Raw genomic sequence first — 14,209 nt, forward strand, 5'->3', positions numbered from 1 at the left:
ACATCTAACACGGCTGGGCTCTCTGCAGTCTCCTCCTGCACGCACATCTAACACGGCTGGGCTCTCTGCAGTCTCCCCCTCATGCACATCTAACACAGCCGGGCTCTCTGCAGTCTCCCCCTGCGTGCACATCTAACACGGCTGGGCTCTCTGCAGTCTCCCCCTGCACGCACATCTAACACGGCCGGGCTCTCTGCAGTCTCCCCTGTGTGCATTTCTGACACAGCCGGGCTCTCTCTGGCATCTGGTCTCTTCCCGTTTGCTCACACACTGCACACTCAGCTCACCCTCTCACTGTCCTCCTGCGTCACATGGGGACTACCACACCTCCAGCCCCAGGGCACAGCGGTGATGAGGGTAGCAGTTACAGAAGTGAGTGTGCAGCCAAGTGCACGTGTGCGTGTGCCCGCACACACACGCATGTCACCCGGAGGACGAGTGAGGCCGGGGCCATCTGAGGGGCAGGGCGGGGGGGACTGAGCCCACTGAGCCTCTCTGTGCTTCTCCCGACAACCACGTATGGATCTAAGGGTATCTGCAAAGCAAGGCTAAGTACAAAGACCACGGAGGACAGGGATGTCCGGTCTGCGGGAGGAGCACCCGGTCAGAGCCGTTCCTTCCTTTTTCTCCTTAAAGAGAACACACTGGGCATTTCAGGGACACGGAAGAACCCTGGCCCCGGGTCCCCAACAGCTGTCAGAGGCACTGAGGTGAGTACACCACACTGCAACCGTGCTGCTTCCACACCGATCCCTGGGGGCTCCCATGCTGCCCACCAGCCTTCACTGGAAGCCGTCAGCCCCGCCCCCGTCCCCACATGCTGGGAGGGTCACGGGGGACAGACCTGTACAGCACTGGAAGCCGTCAGCCCCGCCCCCGTCCCCACACGCTGGGAGGGTCACGGGGGACAGACCTGTACAGCACTGGAAGCCGTCAGCCCCGCCCCCGTCCCCACATGCTGGGAGGGTCACGGGGGACAGACCTGTACAGCACTGGAAGCCGTCAGCCCGCCCCCGTCCCCACGTGCTGGGAGGGTCACGGGGGACAGACCTGTACAGCACTGGAAGCCGTCAGCCACCCCCCCATCCCCACGCGCTGGGAGGGTCACGGGACAGACCTGTACAGCACTGGGTCCCTCTTGAGGGCGTCGGCACTGACGTGCTGCTCCATCAGGCTGTACAGGAGGATGGGAAGCGAGGTGAAGGTGATGTTGTACAGGGTCAGATACGCAGTGTCGTACAGGGTCTGCAGGAGAGAGCACAGGTCAGACACGCGGTCACACAGGGTGTGCAGGAGAGAGCACGGGTCAGATACGCGGTGTCATACAGGGTCTGCAGGAGAGAGCACAGGTCAGACACGCGGTGTCCTACAGGGTCTGCAGCAGAGAGCACGGGTCAGACACGCGGTGTCACACAGGGTGTGCAGGAGAGAGCACGGGTCAGACACGCGGTGTCCTACAGGGTCTGCAGGAGAGAGCACGGGTCAGACACGCGGTGTCACACAGGGTGTGCAGGAGAGAGCAGGGGTCAGACACGCAGTGTCACACAGGGTGTGCAGGAGAGAACATGGGTCAGACACGCGGTGTCACACAGGGTGTGCAGGAGAGAGCACAGGTCAGACACGCGGTGTCCTACAGGGTCTGCAGGAGAGAGCACGGGTCAGACACGCGGTGTCACACAGGGTGTGCAGGAGAGAGCACGGGTCAGACACGCGGTGTCACACAGGGTGTGCAGGAGAGAGCAGGGGTCAGACACGCAGTGTCACACAGGGTGTGCAGGAGAGAACATGGGTCAGACATGCAGTGTCACACAGGGTGTGCAGGAGAGAACACGGGTCAGACATGCGGTGTCACACAGGGTGTGCAGGAGAGCATGGGGTGAGACACGTGGTGTCACCCAGGGTGTGCAGGAGAGCATGGGGTGAGACACGCGGTGTCACACAGGGTGTGCAGGAGAGCATGGGGTGAGACACGTGGTGTCACACAGGGTGTGCAGGAGAGCACGGGTCAGACATGCAGCGTCCTACAGGGTGTGCAGGAGAGCATGGGGTGAGACACGTGGTGTCATACAGGGTGTGCAGGAGAGACCACGGGTCAGACACGCGGTGTCACACAGGGTGTGCAGGAGAGCATGGGGTGAGACACGCGGTGTCACACAGGGTGTGCAGGAGAGAGCACGGGTCAGACACGTGGTGTCACACAAGGTGTGCAGGGGGACAGAGATTCACAGACAACAGCTATCTCTTACATGCTGTTTTGATGTTTTCACTAAAGAATGTGTTTAATTTACAAAGAACCACAGACACACATAAAATGCACAAACGCGTGTATCTACAGCTACGGAAGGACCGGAAGAAATCCGTGCCCCCCACGTAAACCAGAGAGGACTGTGCTCACTGCCTGCAAAGGGCCGGTTCTCGCCTGCCCACCCCACCACTGCAAATTTGAAACCAAAGTGAGAGGGAACTACATTGCTGAAGTATCCGCAGTCTGATCGCCAGCTTCAGGCTTTGTCTCCCGTGGGCCTGGGCCCGCTGACGGCAGTAGGTGACCGTGGTCCTGAGCACACAGGCCCGAGGGTGACAGAGGCGGAGTCTGCCTGGCGGTGGGTGCTGTGCGCCCTCCGTGTCCTGGCTCAGTACTGCCTCCACCTAGCGCCCAGTCCGGCACTGCGGTGGGCCAGACTGCAGTGAGCAGGACACGCGTGGGCGTCCCAGGATCCCTGCAGTGAGGGTCAGAATGCCCACACCGTGTGCTGGGCTTGGGGCGGTCGGCTCTCGCCCACGTCATCCACTGGCCTGCATCCCGAGACTGCTCGGCAGCAAGCACCCTGGCCCCGGGCAGCACCCACAGCGTCCTGGGACGGGGGCAGCGGGGCTGATCGCTGTCCCCGGGAGGGGTCGCCTGCACACCCCTGACGTGGGCCCTGGGCCCCCGCCCACTCACCTGCTGTGAGAAGCCACAGAAGAACTGGTACAGAAACTGCGGGAAGATGAAGCAGACGTTCTGAAAGACAAGGCGCACGGGTGCCAGTGAGAGCCCGGCTCCGCCCAGGACGCGCCCCCCGCCGGGGCGGGGCCCCAAGCCGCCCCGTGTCTGCAGCTGAAACGTGCAGACAGGGCCCCGGCCACTCTAGGGGCCGTGTTAGGGACTCGGAAGGCGAGCGGGGTCAGCCTCCCCAGGCAGGGCTGTTTCAGAGTGAGCGTGCCCCTCCTCGGACCCTGCAAGTGGGCTCTTCCCCGGGGCCCACGCTGACTTCCGCGGTGCTGAGAAGTGGCAGAGGATTCCTCGCCCGCAGTCCCTTTAGCGCCAGATAAGGGCCGCGCCGACAGACGCGCCGGCGGCGGATGGGGCAGGCCCGCACCTTGTAGAAGAAGTACTGCACGAGCTCGGCTATCCGGATGTAGTAGAAGTGCCCGTGCACCAGCAGCATCTTCTTCAGGTGCTTGAACTTGGGGATTGCATAGTCGCTGTTCCTCGCCGCCTGGCGGCCTTCCTTCCCGATGACACCTGGAACGGGTCAGTGTGCTGAGCGGCCCACGGGAGCAGGCAGTGAGAGGCGCCACGAGAGGCACGGCCAGGGCAGGAGACACCCCTATCATGAACACCCCGTCCCCAGGACAGGCACGGGCACAGGCCCAGGTGTCGGGTCCTCACCCACGCCCATGTGGCAGGCCCACACCCACACGGCAGGTCCTCACCCACCTGCACGTGGCAGCTCCACACCCATGCCCACACCATATGGAGGTGCCCACACCACGTGGAGGGTTCTCACCTACACGACGTAGGTGTGGGTCCTCACCCACGCCCATGTGGCAGGCCCACACCCACACGGCACGTCCTCACCCACATGCACGTGGCAGGTCCACACCCATGCCCACACCATGTGGAGGACCCATGCCCACGTGGAGGGTTCTCACCTACACGACATAGGTGTGGGTCCTCACCCACGCCCACGTGGCAGGCCCACACCCACACGGCACATCCTCACCCACCTGCACGTGGCAGCTCCACACCCATGCCCACACCATGTGGAGGACCCATGCCCACGTGGAGGGTTCTCACCTACACGACGTAGGTGTGGGTCCTCACCCACGCCCATGTGGCAGGCCCACACCCACACGGCAGGTCCTCACCCACCTGCACGTGGCAGCTCCACACCCATACCCACACCACGTGGAGGACCCATGCCCACGTGGAGGGTTCTCACCTACACAATGTAGGTATGGGTCCTCACCCACGCCCATGTGGCAGGCCCACACCCACACGGCATGTCCTCACCCACATGCACGTGGCAGGTCCACACCCATGCCCACACCATGTGGAGGACCCATGCCCACGTGGAGGGTTCTCACCTACACGACATAGGTGTGGGTCCTCACCCACGCCCACGTGGCAGGCCACGCCCTCACCCATGCCCATGATGGCCACATGGCAGGGCTCACCTATGCCCACATGGGCCTCCAGGATCATGCTGACATCATTTGCGCCATCGCCAATGGCTAAGGTGATGGGGTGTTCTTTTGAAAATTTGATTAACTTAACAATCTGGAAAAGAAGAGAATGCACACTCATCTTCTCGTTCACTTCTGCTCGGGTTCCACTCGTGCGGCAGAACAAAGGTGCGAGTCAGCCCAGAGACACGAAGGCGGTGTCGCCTAGGCTCCCCTCCACATCCACTCTCCTTCCCCACAGGAAAGCAGAGCACAGCGAAGCGCACGTCACAGACGGCGGTTCAACGGCACAGGCTGAAACGGCAGTGGCGCGGTAGCCAGTGTTTTCAAGCCTCCACGTGCCCTTGGGGAACGCACTTTACTTAGCTGACACCAGCGGCACCCGCCCTGCCAGCCTGTCATGTGCACAGGGGAGTCTGCCAGCAGCAGTGCGGCCCCCACGCGTGCATTCACTTAGGGGCCATCCCAGCTACCAGCCTGAGCCCGTGCAGCTGAGGGGGCAAAGCCGGGGGAGCGTGGGCTAGCTCTGTGCCCGGCAGAGACGGGAGTGCACACGGCTCGAACACACTTCTCCACGGTGAGCCCGGAGCTGCAAATAAGGACCGGGGCACACACGGCTGAAAACCACACAAGCAGTGGGGATGGAACGATCTTCCCTCCAAACGGGACACTCGCGGGCTCTCGAGTGTCAGCTCGTCTCGCACTCTGGGAGGTGCCGGTGTTGTGCCCTCGGTGACGGTGACAAATCAGCACACCTGTACCGCTGCTGGTCACCTCCTTGCGCCTGGCTCTCGAACTTGCACGGGGCGGATTTCACAACTACTGGGGCACTTGGCACGCTCGTTTTCACTCATGCACAGTGAAGGTAAAAGGGCTGCCAGCTGAACAGGGAGGGATTTCTCTAGGGTCACAGACACCAGAAAGAGATCCGTGTTTACGTGTACTTGTATACGACGCTGCTCAACTACTGAAAACCCTCCCATGTGCTTTCCACAAGCACACAGTGTGACGTGTGGAGGGGACGGGGAGAGGGACACGTGTGGGGCATGTGGAGGGAACGGGGCTGAGGGACACGTGTGGGCGTGTGGGGGCACGGGGAGAGGGACACGTGTGAAGAGGACGGGGCTGAGGGACATGGTGTGGGGCGTGTGGGGGGACGGGGAGAGGGGCTCTGGGGCCTATGTATAACCGTGTGCGTCCATCAGGGCCAGTACGCCTGCCTGCGGAATGAGGGGGGAAGCCCGGCCAGACGCTGGGCAGAGGCTGAACGCCGGCCGTGGCGACGGTGGCCAGAGCTGCCCCTCACCCATCCCCTGCCATCTTGAGCTTCACCTTTGGAGGCCAGTCAGCCACCCACACTGGCCCCTAGTCCTGGCCTGGGGGCCGCCTGCCGACCACGCAGGCGGCCACGGGGCGAGCTGCGTCTCCAAGCCCTCGTTGGGCCGAGGGCGGGGCCGGACCCACCTGCGCCTTCTGCAGGGGCGCCATGCGGCAGCACAGCACGGCGCTGCAGTTGCGGCAGATCTCCAGGAAGAGCTCCCGGTAGTTGCCGGAGCTGCCCTCCTCCCGAGGTTTCAGCACCAGGGAGAGCGCCGCGCCGTCGATGATCAGCCCGTAGTCCTGCCCGTCCGTGGAAAGGCTGTGGAGGACACGGCGGGGGGGGGGTGGGGGGGGTGGGGCTCAGTCACTGCGCCTGCAGGTTCCAGCGGGCCGCACAGTGCTCGTGCTAAGACCCACAGAACCGAGACACCCCGCTTGTCCACACCGTCTTCAGTGTGGAGGGAACGCGGGCTCTGTTTTGGCGCTGTGCTGTGGTTCCCCACACACCTCCTCCTTGGTTTAGGCAAAGCAGATGCACACTTCCCTTCTCGACAACACGCTGAGGATCTGTCCGCCCGTGGGAGGAGGGCGGCTTTGTCCTCCAGTGCCGGAACGCACTGCCAACGCCGGCCTTGCTGTACAGCCGAGATCTGGAGCTCCCGAGCTGGCGAGAGCGGGGCCATCCTCTCCCCTCGGCAGAGGGTCCCAGCTCAAGGAGCCTCTCTGACCAGCGCAGGGAATTCTGCACACCAGGGGAGGGGCGCCATCTCTGTGCTGTTACGAGTAAGTCAGAATTTGCATACGCCCACAGAGCTGCTTCTGCTTTGCCTACATCAGTGCAACTCTGGAACGATTAAACCTTCCATCTCAGATAACATGCCCGGCACCCCCAAGGCTGGCAGGCAGCCGAAACATCCCAGTAAGCTGCGAGCGTTCCTGGAGAGACACGGGGTCCAGGCCACGCACGGCTCTGCCTTCAGACACAGCCCTGCAGTATCAAAGCCTCCCGGCTCCCCCCACACAGCCCCAAGTCTTAGAGGCTCGAAACATCTCATCAGCCGATCGATCCATCAATCCCGTCTTTGAACGCTCGGGACAGCAGCCTGAGACCGAGCGCGCACGGCTGCTGAGGACGCGCTGTGGGGCGCAGCCGGGCTCCAGGACACGCAGCGCGCCTACCCGGAGAAGGGGTCCCTGGTGAGGCTGCCGCTGTGGCGCAGGACCGTCTTGCTCAGCTCGAACAGCACGTCGTGCAGGCTCTGCTCCTCCAGCCTCTTGGTGGTCAGCTCCAGCAGCTGCGTGCTCCTGCGGAACAGCCTGCAGGCGTAGCAGGTGGCCGCGGCCGTCTCCATCTTGTCTCCCGTGAGCACCCACACTTTGATCCCCGCCTTCTGCAGGGCCTCGATGGTGTCGGCCGCTTTCTCCTGGAGCCTGGAAAGGCACAGGCCAAAGGCACACAGGCCACATCGGTGCTGAGCAAGCAGGGCCCGGCATGTGCGAAGCCAGCAGGAAAAAGGCCGCGAGTCGGAGACACCTAGGCAGAGCGCCCATCCCGGCTCACGCCACAGACGCCCACAGGGCCAAGGTCAAAGCCAGGAACGTGGCCCAGGCCCCCCGGGCGGTGGCAGGGACCCAGCCACTTGAGCCGCCTCCTGCTACCTCCCAGGGTGTGCACTTGCAGGAAGCTGCCGTCAGGCCTTGAGCCCAGCCCCTCTGATACGGGACGACCAGGAAAGACGTTAGCCCCTCAAAGAGAAAACAGGAAAACAAGCGGAAAAGCACGCTGTTGCTGGTCAGGTCCTCCCGGAGCACCACGTGTCATCAGGAAACGCGTGGCAGCACCGAGAGTTAGGTGAGGTGGCTGTGCCGACTCCTCTCTGGCCGTTTCCTGTGGGGCTGGGACCTGGTCCTGGGGGAGGCCTTATGCAGCTGACAGCTCCTGGGCAGGGAGAGCTGGCATCTGGGAGCGAGGTGACCCCTGGCATGTGCTGGCTTTGCTCTGGGTCCTAATTCTGCATTTAGCAAACTGGTGTCTGGGGACCTGTGAGCTCCATGGAGCCCCTGAACCCACGCCCCACTGATGGGCCTGGAGCTCACCATGCATCAGGCGCCGGGGACGCATTTCACGTGCAACCCCCAGCTACACGGCAGCCTTGTGTGGCTCCGGACTTTGTTACCACCCATCTCCCAGGCGGGGAAACCACAGCGGGCAGAGGTGAGGGACGTGTCTGAGGACAGCGCCTCCCCACGCCGTCAGGCTGCGTGGCTGGCTGTGGAGGGTCTGGGTCGCCGTCTCTGTGGCCTGCTGCGTTTTCCAGGCCTGCAAAGCCGCCTGTGCGACGTCTCCACGAGGTTCCGAGCAGGACTGGACTTGGGGTCAGACTGGACCCAGTCACGTTCTGGCAGGAACCTCCTGAGCCCGCAGTCATGGTTTTCCTGACTCCCCAGGTGTTTAGACAGGAAACTGGGCCCAGACAGGTTTCAAGCGTGCTGGCTGCCGACTTTAAAATGACTCGTCACCCAGCTCATGGAGGCAAAGCCCTCGTCCCCACGCCTCCCAGGGACAGCTCTCTTTCCTCCACGTGCCAAGTGCAGCCAGCGCAGCCTGCTGCCTCCAGCCTGGAGCTCCCCCTCTGTGCTCAGTGCCCGCTGCTGCCCGGGCAGCACCGTCTCCATGGGAGCAGGCGCCAAGGTGTTTCGCAGAGCCAGCGCCAGCCTGGGCTCCTGCGGCCTGCCCTGTGTTCAGGCCACTCCTGTTCGTGTTCTGACGGACACAGTGAGGGAGTGGGACTAAAATCCAATGAAGAGGGGCCGGCACTATGGTGCAGTGGGCTCAGCCTCCTCCTGTGGCACTGCCGATTCCTGTCCTGGCTGCTCCTCTTCCGATCCAGCTCTCTGTTAATGACCTGGGAAACCGGCAGAGGATGGCCCAAGTGCGTGGGCCCCTGCACCTGCGTGGGAGACCTGGAAGCAGCTGCTGGCTCCCTTGGCTCCTGGCTTCGGCTTGGCCCAGCTCCAGCTGTTCGGCTGTCTGCAGAGTGAAGCAGTGGATGGAGGGCCTTTCTGCTTCTCCCTTTCTCTATCTGTAACGCTGCCTCTCACATAAACAAATCAATCTTTTAAAAAACCGAATGAAGAGGGTCAGGAGCCATGGCACAGCAGGTTAAGCTGCCTCTGGCGTTAGTCCCACATGGGTTTTGGTTCGAGTACCTGCCTCTCCACTTCAGGTCCAGTTCCCTGCCAATGCTCTGGGAAAGCAGCAGAAATGCCTGGGTCTGGGACCCACGCGGGAGACCTGGATGAGCCCCAGGCTCCTGCGTTTGGCCTGGCCCAGCCCTCCCTGTTGCGGCCATCTGGGGAGTGAGTCAGCAGATGGAAGCTCTCTCTCTCTTGCTCCCCTCCCCCGACAACTCTGCCTTTCAAATCAATCAATCTTTTTTTTTTTTTTTTTTTTTTAATGAACAAATGCAATCTCCCTGGGCTGCCCAATGTTCTGCTGAGATGGAGGTTCAGGAAGGCAAGGACTGAGTTTGTCATAAAAACGGGTTGTGACAGCTGGCAAACGTCACGGCTGCCTTCACTCCCGGGAGACGACCGCTAGCCGAGCCCTGGGGCCTGTCTCACTCTCACAGACCAGAGCGCTTCCCCGCTCCTCTGCTCCTTCAGGGTCCAGCGTGGTCCACGCCCTGCCAATGGACAGGCACTGCCTGCAGGGCTGAGCCGGAAGCAATGTGCAGTTCCGCGGAGAACCGTGAGCGACGCGGGCTCTTCCCGAGGTCTGGGAGCCGCAGGCAATTCCGCCACCTTGGCGACGACCCTCTGTGACCGTCTACTTCGCTATTCTATACGTACGCCCCAGGTATTTTGAGTCATAATATGCTATATAGGAGTGACAAATCCCTTGGGTGTGCTATGACCTAAAACGTAACACCACTATTTGGGAAGAGCTGTCAAAAAACTTAGGAGAACCAGCTATTAATTCTGCCCATAAAATGAGACCTGGTATCCTGACTACTCCCAACATGCAATGAAAATGCAGACGATCTCTGCTTCCTGGGGAGGTGACTTCAGCCTCCCACTTGGGGACAGCAAAGCAGCACCGGGCATGGCCCCTGTGACACCACCCTGCGCGTGCAAGCGGGCCTGGCCCTGAGGAAGGCGGCCATCAGCACTGGACGGGCTGGGGACCTGCGGACGCGGTCGCACCGTCCCGGGAGCCTCACCTGTCCTCCACAGCCGTGGCGCCGAGCAGAACCAGGTCCCTCTCGATCTGCTCGTAGGCTTCTGCTAACTTCTTCTCCCGGTCCTGAAGCGCCACCTTGGCGGCCTGCAGCAGCTTGCCGACGCCTTCATACTCCTCCGGGTTGAGCTTTTTATAGGCAACACACAAGGTCCGGAGCCCCTCCTGCGGGCAGCACGAATCCAGGGGCACCGCTGAACTGCCACTGCCAGCGGCGTTCTCGGCCCGCCCAGCAGACTGAGACCCCGGGGAGGCAGCGGTTCACACCAAGTCTGCACGGTGTGGAAACCGCCGTGGCTCGCAAGGCCTGGACACAGATCACACCAACCAGGGCCATCCCACCCAAGGGAGGCCTTTAAACCCAAACCTTTTCAGGGTAATTCACAGTTTTATGGCAAATATCAAGTAGTATTTTTACAGCAAGCATATTTCACGTGGGGAGGGTGTGAAGTAGGTTGATCTAATTCAGTACTTAAAAAGGAAAACTGCAAGGCTACTTGGCAGAATTATTGGGTGCACAGGAAAGTAAAGTAAGAATTAAGGAGAGGGGCCAGCACTGTGGTGGAGCAGGTTAAGCCTCCACCTGCAATGCCAGCATCCCATACAGGCACTGGTTCGAGTCTCGGCTGGGCCACTTCTGATCCAGCTCCCTGCTAGTGGGCCTGGGTCCCTACACCTGCGTGGGAGACCTAGAAGAAGCTCCAGAGTTCCTGGCTTTGGATCAGCCAGGCTCTGACTGCTGTGGCCATTACTGAGTGAACCAGCAGGTGGAAGATCTCTGTCTTTCAAATAAATATATACATATATAAAAAGAATTAAGTATAACAAACTATCTGCTATTTGTTCTGCATGTCGCCACACACAGAGAATGCACAAGACCCGTCTGCAGAGCTCAGCCTGAGCCCTCAGCTGGGGCCGCGGGGGCACTCCCGACACAGCCCCTCCTCTCTGCGTGGCAGCTTCCTCCTCTCCAAGACGGAGGGTCTGCTGCTGCCAGGGTGCCGGCCCCTTTGGCCGTCTCTTGTTCCTTCCGCCCCAGCTCTCCTGACGGCAGGAAGAACCACTGCATACCAGGAGGACACGGGCCCTTCGGTCCTCTGCAGATTAACTCTGGGTGAAAACCTGAGAGAAACCCCACAGTGCGACACCTGTCTACACAGCGTGCTCCCTGGCCTCTAGATGAGGTTCTACACAGGCACGACGCCATTTCCCTAAAGGGGTCTGAGCACCCGAGGCCGGAGTCAGCGGCATGCGGCTGGGCTTCCCCAGCGCACTTGGGACAACCACGCTGCTCGTCACTGCTCAGACCGCACGTGGACCCCAAGGACCCATCCCCACCAGGTTCCTCTTGGCGTGCCCAGACGGGGAGAGTGGGACTCAGGGACAAGAGAAACGCTCTGTGCGTGGCTGGAGGGCTCCCTCAGGGCTCTGGCAGCTCCTGCACTGCCTGCTTGCCGCCAAGAGTCATCGGTGCCGCCCAAAGGAGCCCCCTTCCTCCCTGGAACTGACGACAGCAGCAGTGGAGATGCTGCGGCCATGTGCACCCGCTTGTCGGCGCTCCTGCCTGGCTCGGGGTTCCCCGGCACTGGCTGGCCTGCCTCCCTTCATCCCCTAGCACGAGGGAAACCCCAGCAACTGCGGCTGAGCAAGCGGCTGGAAGCAGGGCTTTGGGTGCCTGGTGCCAAAGCTTAGACTAGACACAACTGCCAAGGCAGGAGGGACTCTGCCTAAGAGGACTGAAAGGCACCAGCTACGTGGCTTCCTTCTCCAGTCGGAGACACTGTCAGGCGAGGCAGTGGTTTGCTCAGGATAACCAAGAGCTGTCCCCACGCGGGGCCGGGATGAATGTGAGCGGCAGCTCCGGGAATAACTGGCCACGCCTGGGGGACCGGCTCCAATGGTCCACGTGCCCGAGAGGATGCAGCTGGGGCAGGTCCTGGCTCACGTGGAAACGGGCCTTTCCTGCCCAAGACACCAGTGGGCAAGGGGCAGGGCTACCCCTGTTGTCAGGAACCACAGGCGTCTAATCCTTCATGTCCACACTGCCTGCGCCCGTCTCCGGAGTCCTGTGTGCAGTGCAGTAGGGACTGCAACGCCACGGAGGCAAGCACGGAGCTGCCAGCTGGGGGCTTTCTGAGCCCCAGGCAGGGGGAGCATGCTGAGTCATGGTGGGGGGTGCCACAGACTCCTTCCTGATGTGGGGGTCCCCCCTCCCCACAGGTGCTCCCTGATGCAGGACAGGGTTGGCCACACCCAGGGCCCCTGCCCCGCCCCACGGGGTGCTCCCTGATGTAGGAGGACAGGCCACACCTGGGGTCCCCATCCCGCACCACAGGGGTGCTCCCTGATGCAGGAGGACAGAGTTGGCCACTCCCGGGGACCTGCCCCGCCCCATAGGGGGTGCTCCCTGATGCGGGAGGACAGGCCATACCCAGGGCCCCCAACCCGCCCCACAGGGGGTGCTCCCTGATGCGGGAGGACAGGCCATACCCAGGGCCCCCAACCCGCCCCACAGGGGTGCTCCCTGATGCAGGACAGGCCACACCTGGGGTCCCCATCCCGCCCCACAGGGGTGCTCCCTGATGCAGGAGGACAGGGTTGGCCACTCCCGGGGACCTGCCCCGCCCCAGCCCCGCGTCTCACCACTGCATTGCGCTCGACTCTGGCCCGGATCTGCTCCACTTTGCCTTCTATGACTCTGGGAAATATGGAAGAGTCTGCTCCTTTACAGAACAGATAAATGTCTCCTGCAGAATGAGAAAATACGTCTACTGTAGTCATCCTATGGGAAGACCAAGCTGTTTTCCAAATGATACTGTTAAAAAACCAAAACCAGCTGTCCAGTGCTGGGCCCTAGAATGGAGACCCTAGTGCACCGGCAGATGCTGAAGCCGGGGAATTAAGACCACAGACGACCCTGGGGCCTCCCTTGCCCCTGCGCCCCGTGCAGAGAGAACTGGGTGAGAAGGGACAGAGCCTGGGCACGTGGCCGCTCCTCGGGGCCACATCACTGGGGCGTGCAGGCGAAGGCAGATGGGTGGACACAGCACCCAGGTCACCCTGTGCGCCACCGGGTCACTGGCCCTGCCGTAAGCACTCCCCATTGCTGTCAGCACACAAGCTTCTCGGCCCTCGAGATCAGACACTCGGCGATGCAGAGGAGCCCGAGTCAGGGCACACTGCGCTCCTGGCACACGGACGCCCTCCCTGTGAGCACGCGGAGACCCCACCACACGCCGTCACTGCGGATGCAGGGCCAGGCCAAGCACGCGCGACCTCCCCAATGCTCCCAGGATGCTGGGAGGCCCAGCTCCCGCCAGGGCAGGCCCTTCCCAGAGGCTGAGGGTCTCAGGAAGCCCATCAGGACTGGAAGCAGAGGGCGCCGGAGCAGACGGCACAGCATCAGCCGGGGAGAGTGGGCTGCACGGACTCAGGCGCAGCCTCAGGAGCCACCGGACCTTGCTCCAGGGGCACGAACCCCAGAGAGGCACCAACAGGGGGCACGTCTGGAACAGACACGACTCGGACACGCACGGCTCGCAGAGGCCCCGGGCCAACACAGACACAGCCAGAAAGGACGACACTGAGTCGAGAAGGCTGGGGAGAAGCTGCCCCACCACAGAGGGCGCCGCGGAGCACGCGCGCTTGTGACCAGAGCCTCAGCCACTTAGGCCGCCCGGCCGGGCCCACTCCACGCTCGCTCGTCCTCCGACACGCCTGGGGCAAGAGCTGCTGCCAGGCAACGTGAGGCTGCACTGCCGACGATACACTGTCCCCCGGAAAAGCCCTGTCTTGTGTTCAGGTCAGGGAGGGCCCTGGACACAGATGCCCAATGACCTGGGTTCGCTCTGCACAAGGCGAGGCAGGCAACGTGGGCCTCAGTTTTGGACCCCATGCTTCTAGCACGGTGGACGAGCAGCTGGTCTGAGCTGTGCCGGTGGCCACAAGGGGACACAGACAGCTCAGCCCTGTCCCCCGTGCAGCTCCCCGACAGCTGCAGCTGGCTGCCGCCCACCAGGGCCGGGACAGGCTGCGCCTCCACTCGGGAAGTGTCAGGGGTCAATCAGGGCAGCCAGAGCTCGCTGTGGACTTGGTTTCTCGCTGCTGCGCCTCCCACGAGCTGGCCCCGTCACGGAACGTGAGGCCCGACACGAGCTGCCACGTGGGGCGGTGCCGCGAGACCAGCGAGCTGAGCCC

At 62.4% G+C, this 14,209-nt stretch overlaps 1 protein-coding gene across 7 annotated transcripts in view; it reads right to left on the bottom strand.

The window, feature by feature from the left end:
* Nucleotides 1-14,209, bottom strand: part of ATP11A (ATPase phospholipid transporting 11A) — a 135,294-nt gene that overhangs the window by 18,121 nt on the left and 102,964 nt on the right. For all 7 annotated transcript variants that reach the window (XM_051841715.2, XM_070048369.1, XM_051841714.2 and 4 more), the window contains exons 17-24: nt 12,656-12,759; nt 9,996-10,177; nt 6,952-7,203; nt 5,917-6,091; nt 4,444-4,546; nt 3,363-3,508; nt 2,945-3,004; nt 1,118-1,245 (exon numbers count right to left, since the gene is read on the bottom strand). In XM_051841715.2, coding sequence (XP_051697675.2) covers nt 1,118-1,245; nt 2,945-3,004; nt 3,363-3,508; nt 4,444-4,546; nt 5,917-6,091; nt 6,952-7,203; nt 9,996-10,177; nt 12,656-12,759 — 1,150 coding nt within the window. The remainder of the gene's footprint in view (nt 1-1,117; nt 1,246-2,944; nt 3,005-3,362; nt 3,509-4,443; nt 4,547-5,916; nt 6,092-6,951; nt 7,204-9,995; nt 10,178-12,655; nt 12,760-14,209) is intronic.

Source organism: Oryctolagus cuniculus, chromosome 9 (assembly GCF_964237555.1).
Source record: "Oryctolagus cuniculus chromosome 9, mOryCun1.1, whole genome shotgun sequence".
NCBI lineage: Eukaryota > Metazoa > Chordata > Mammalia > Lagomorpha > Leporidae > Oryctolagus > Oryctolagus cuniculus.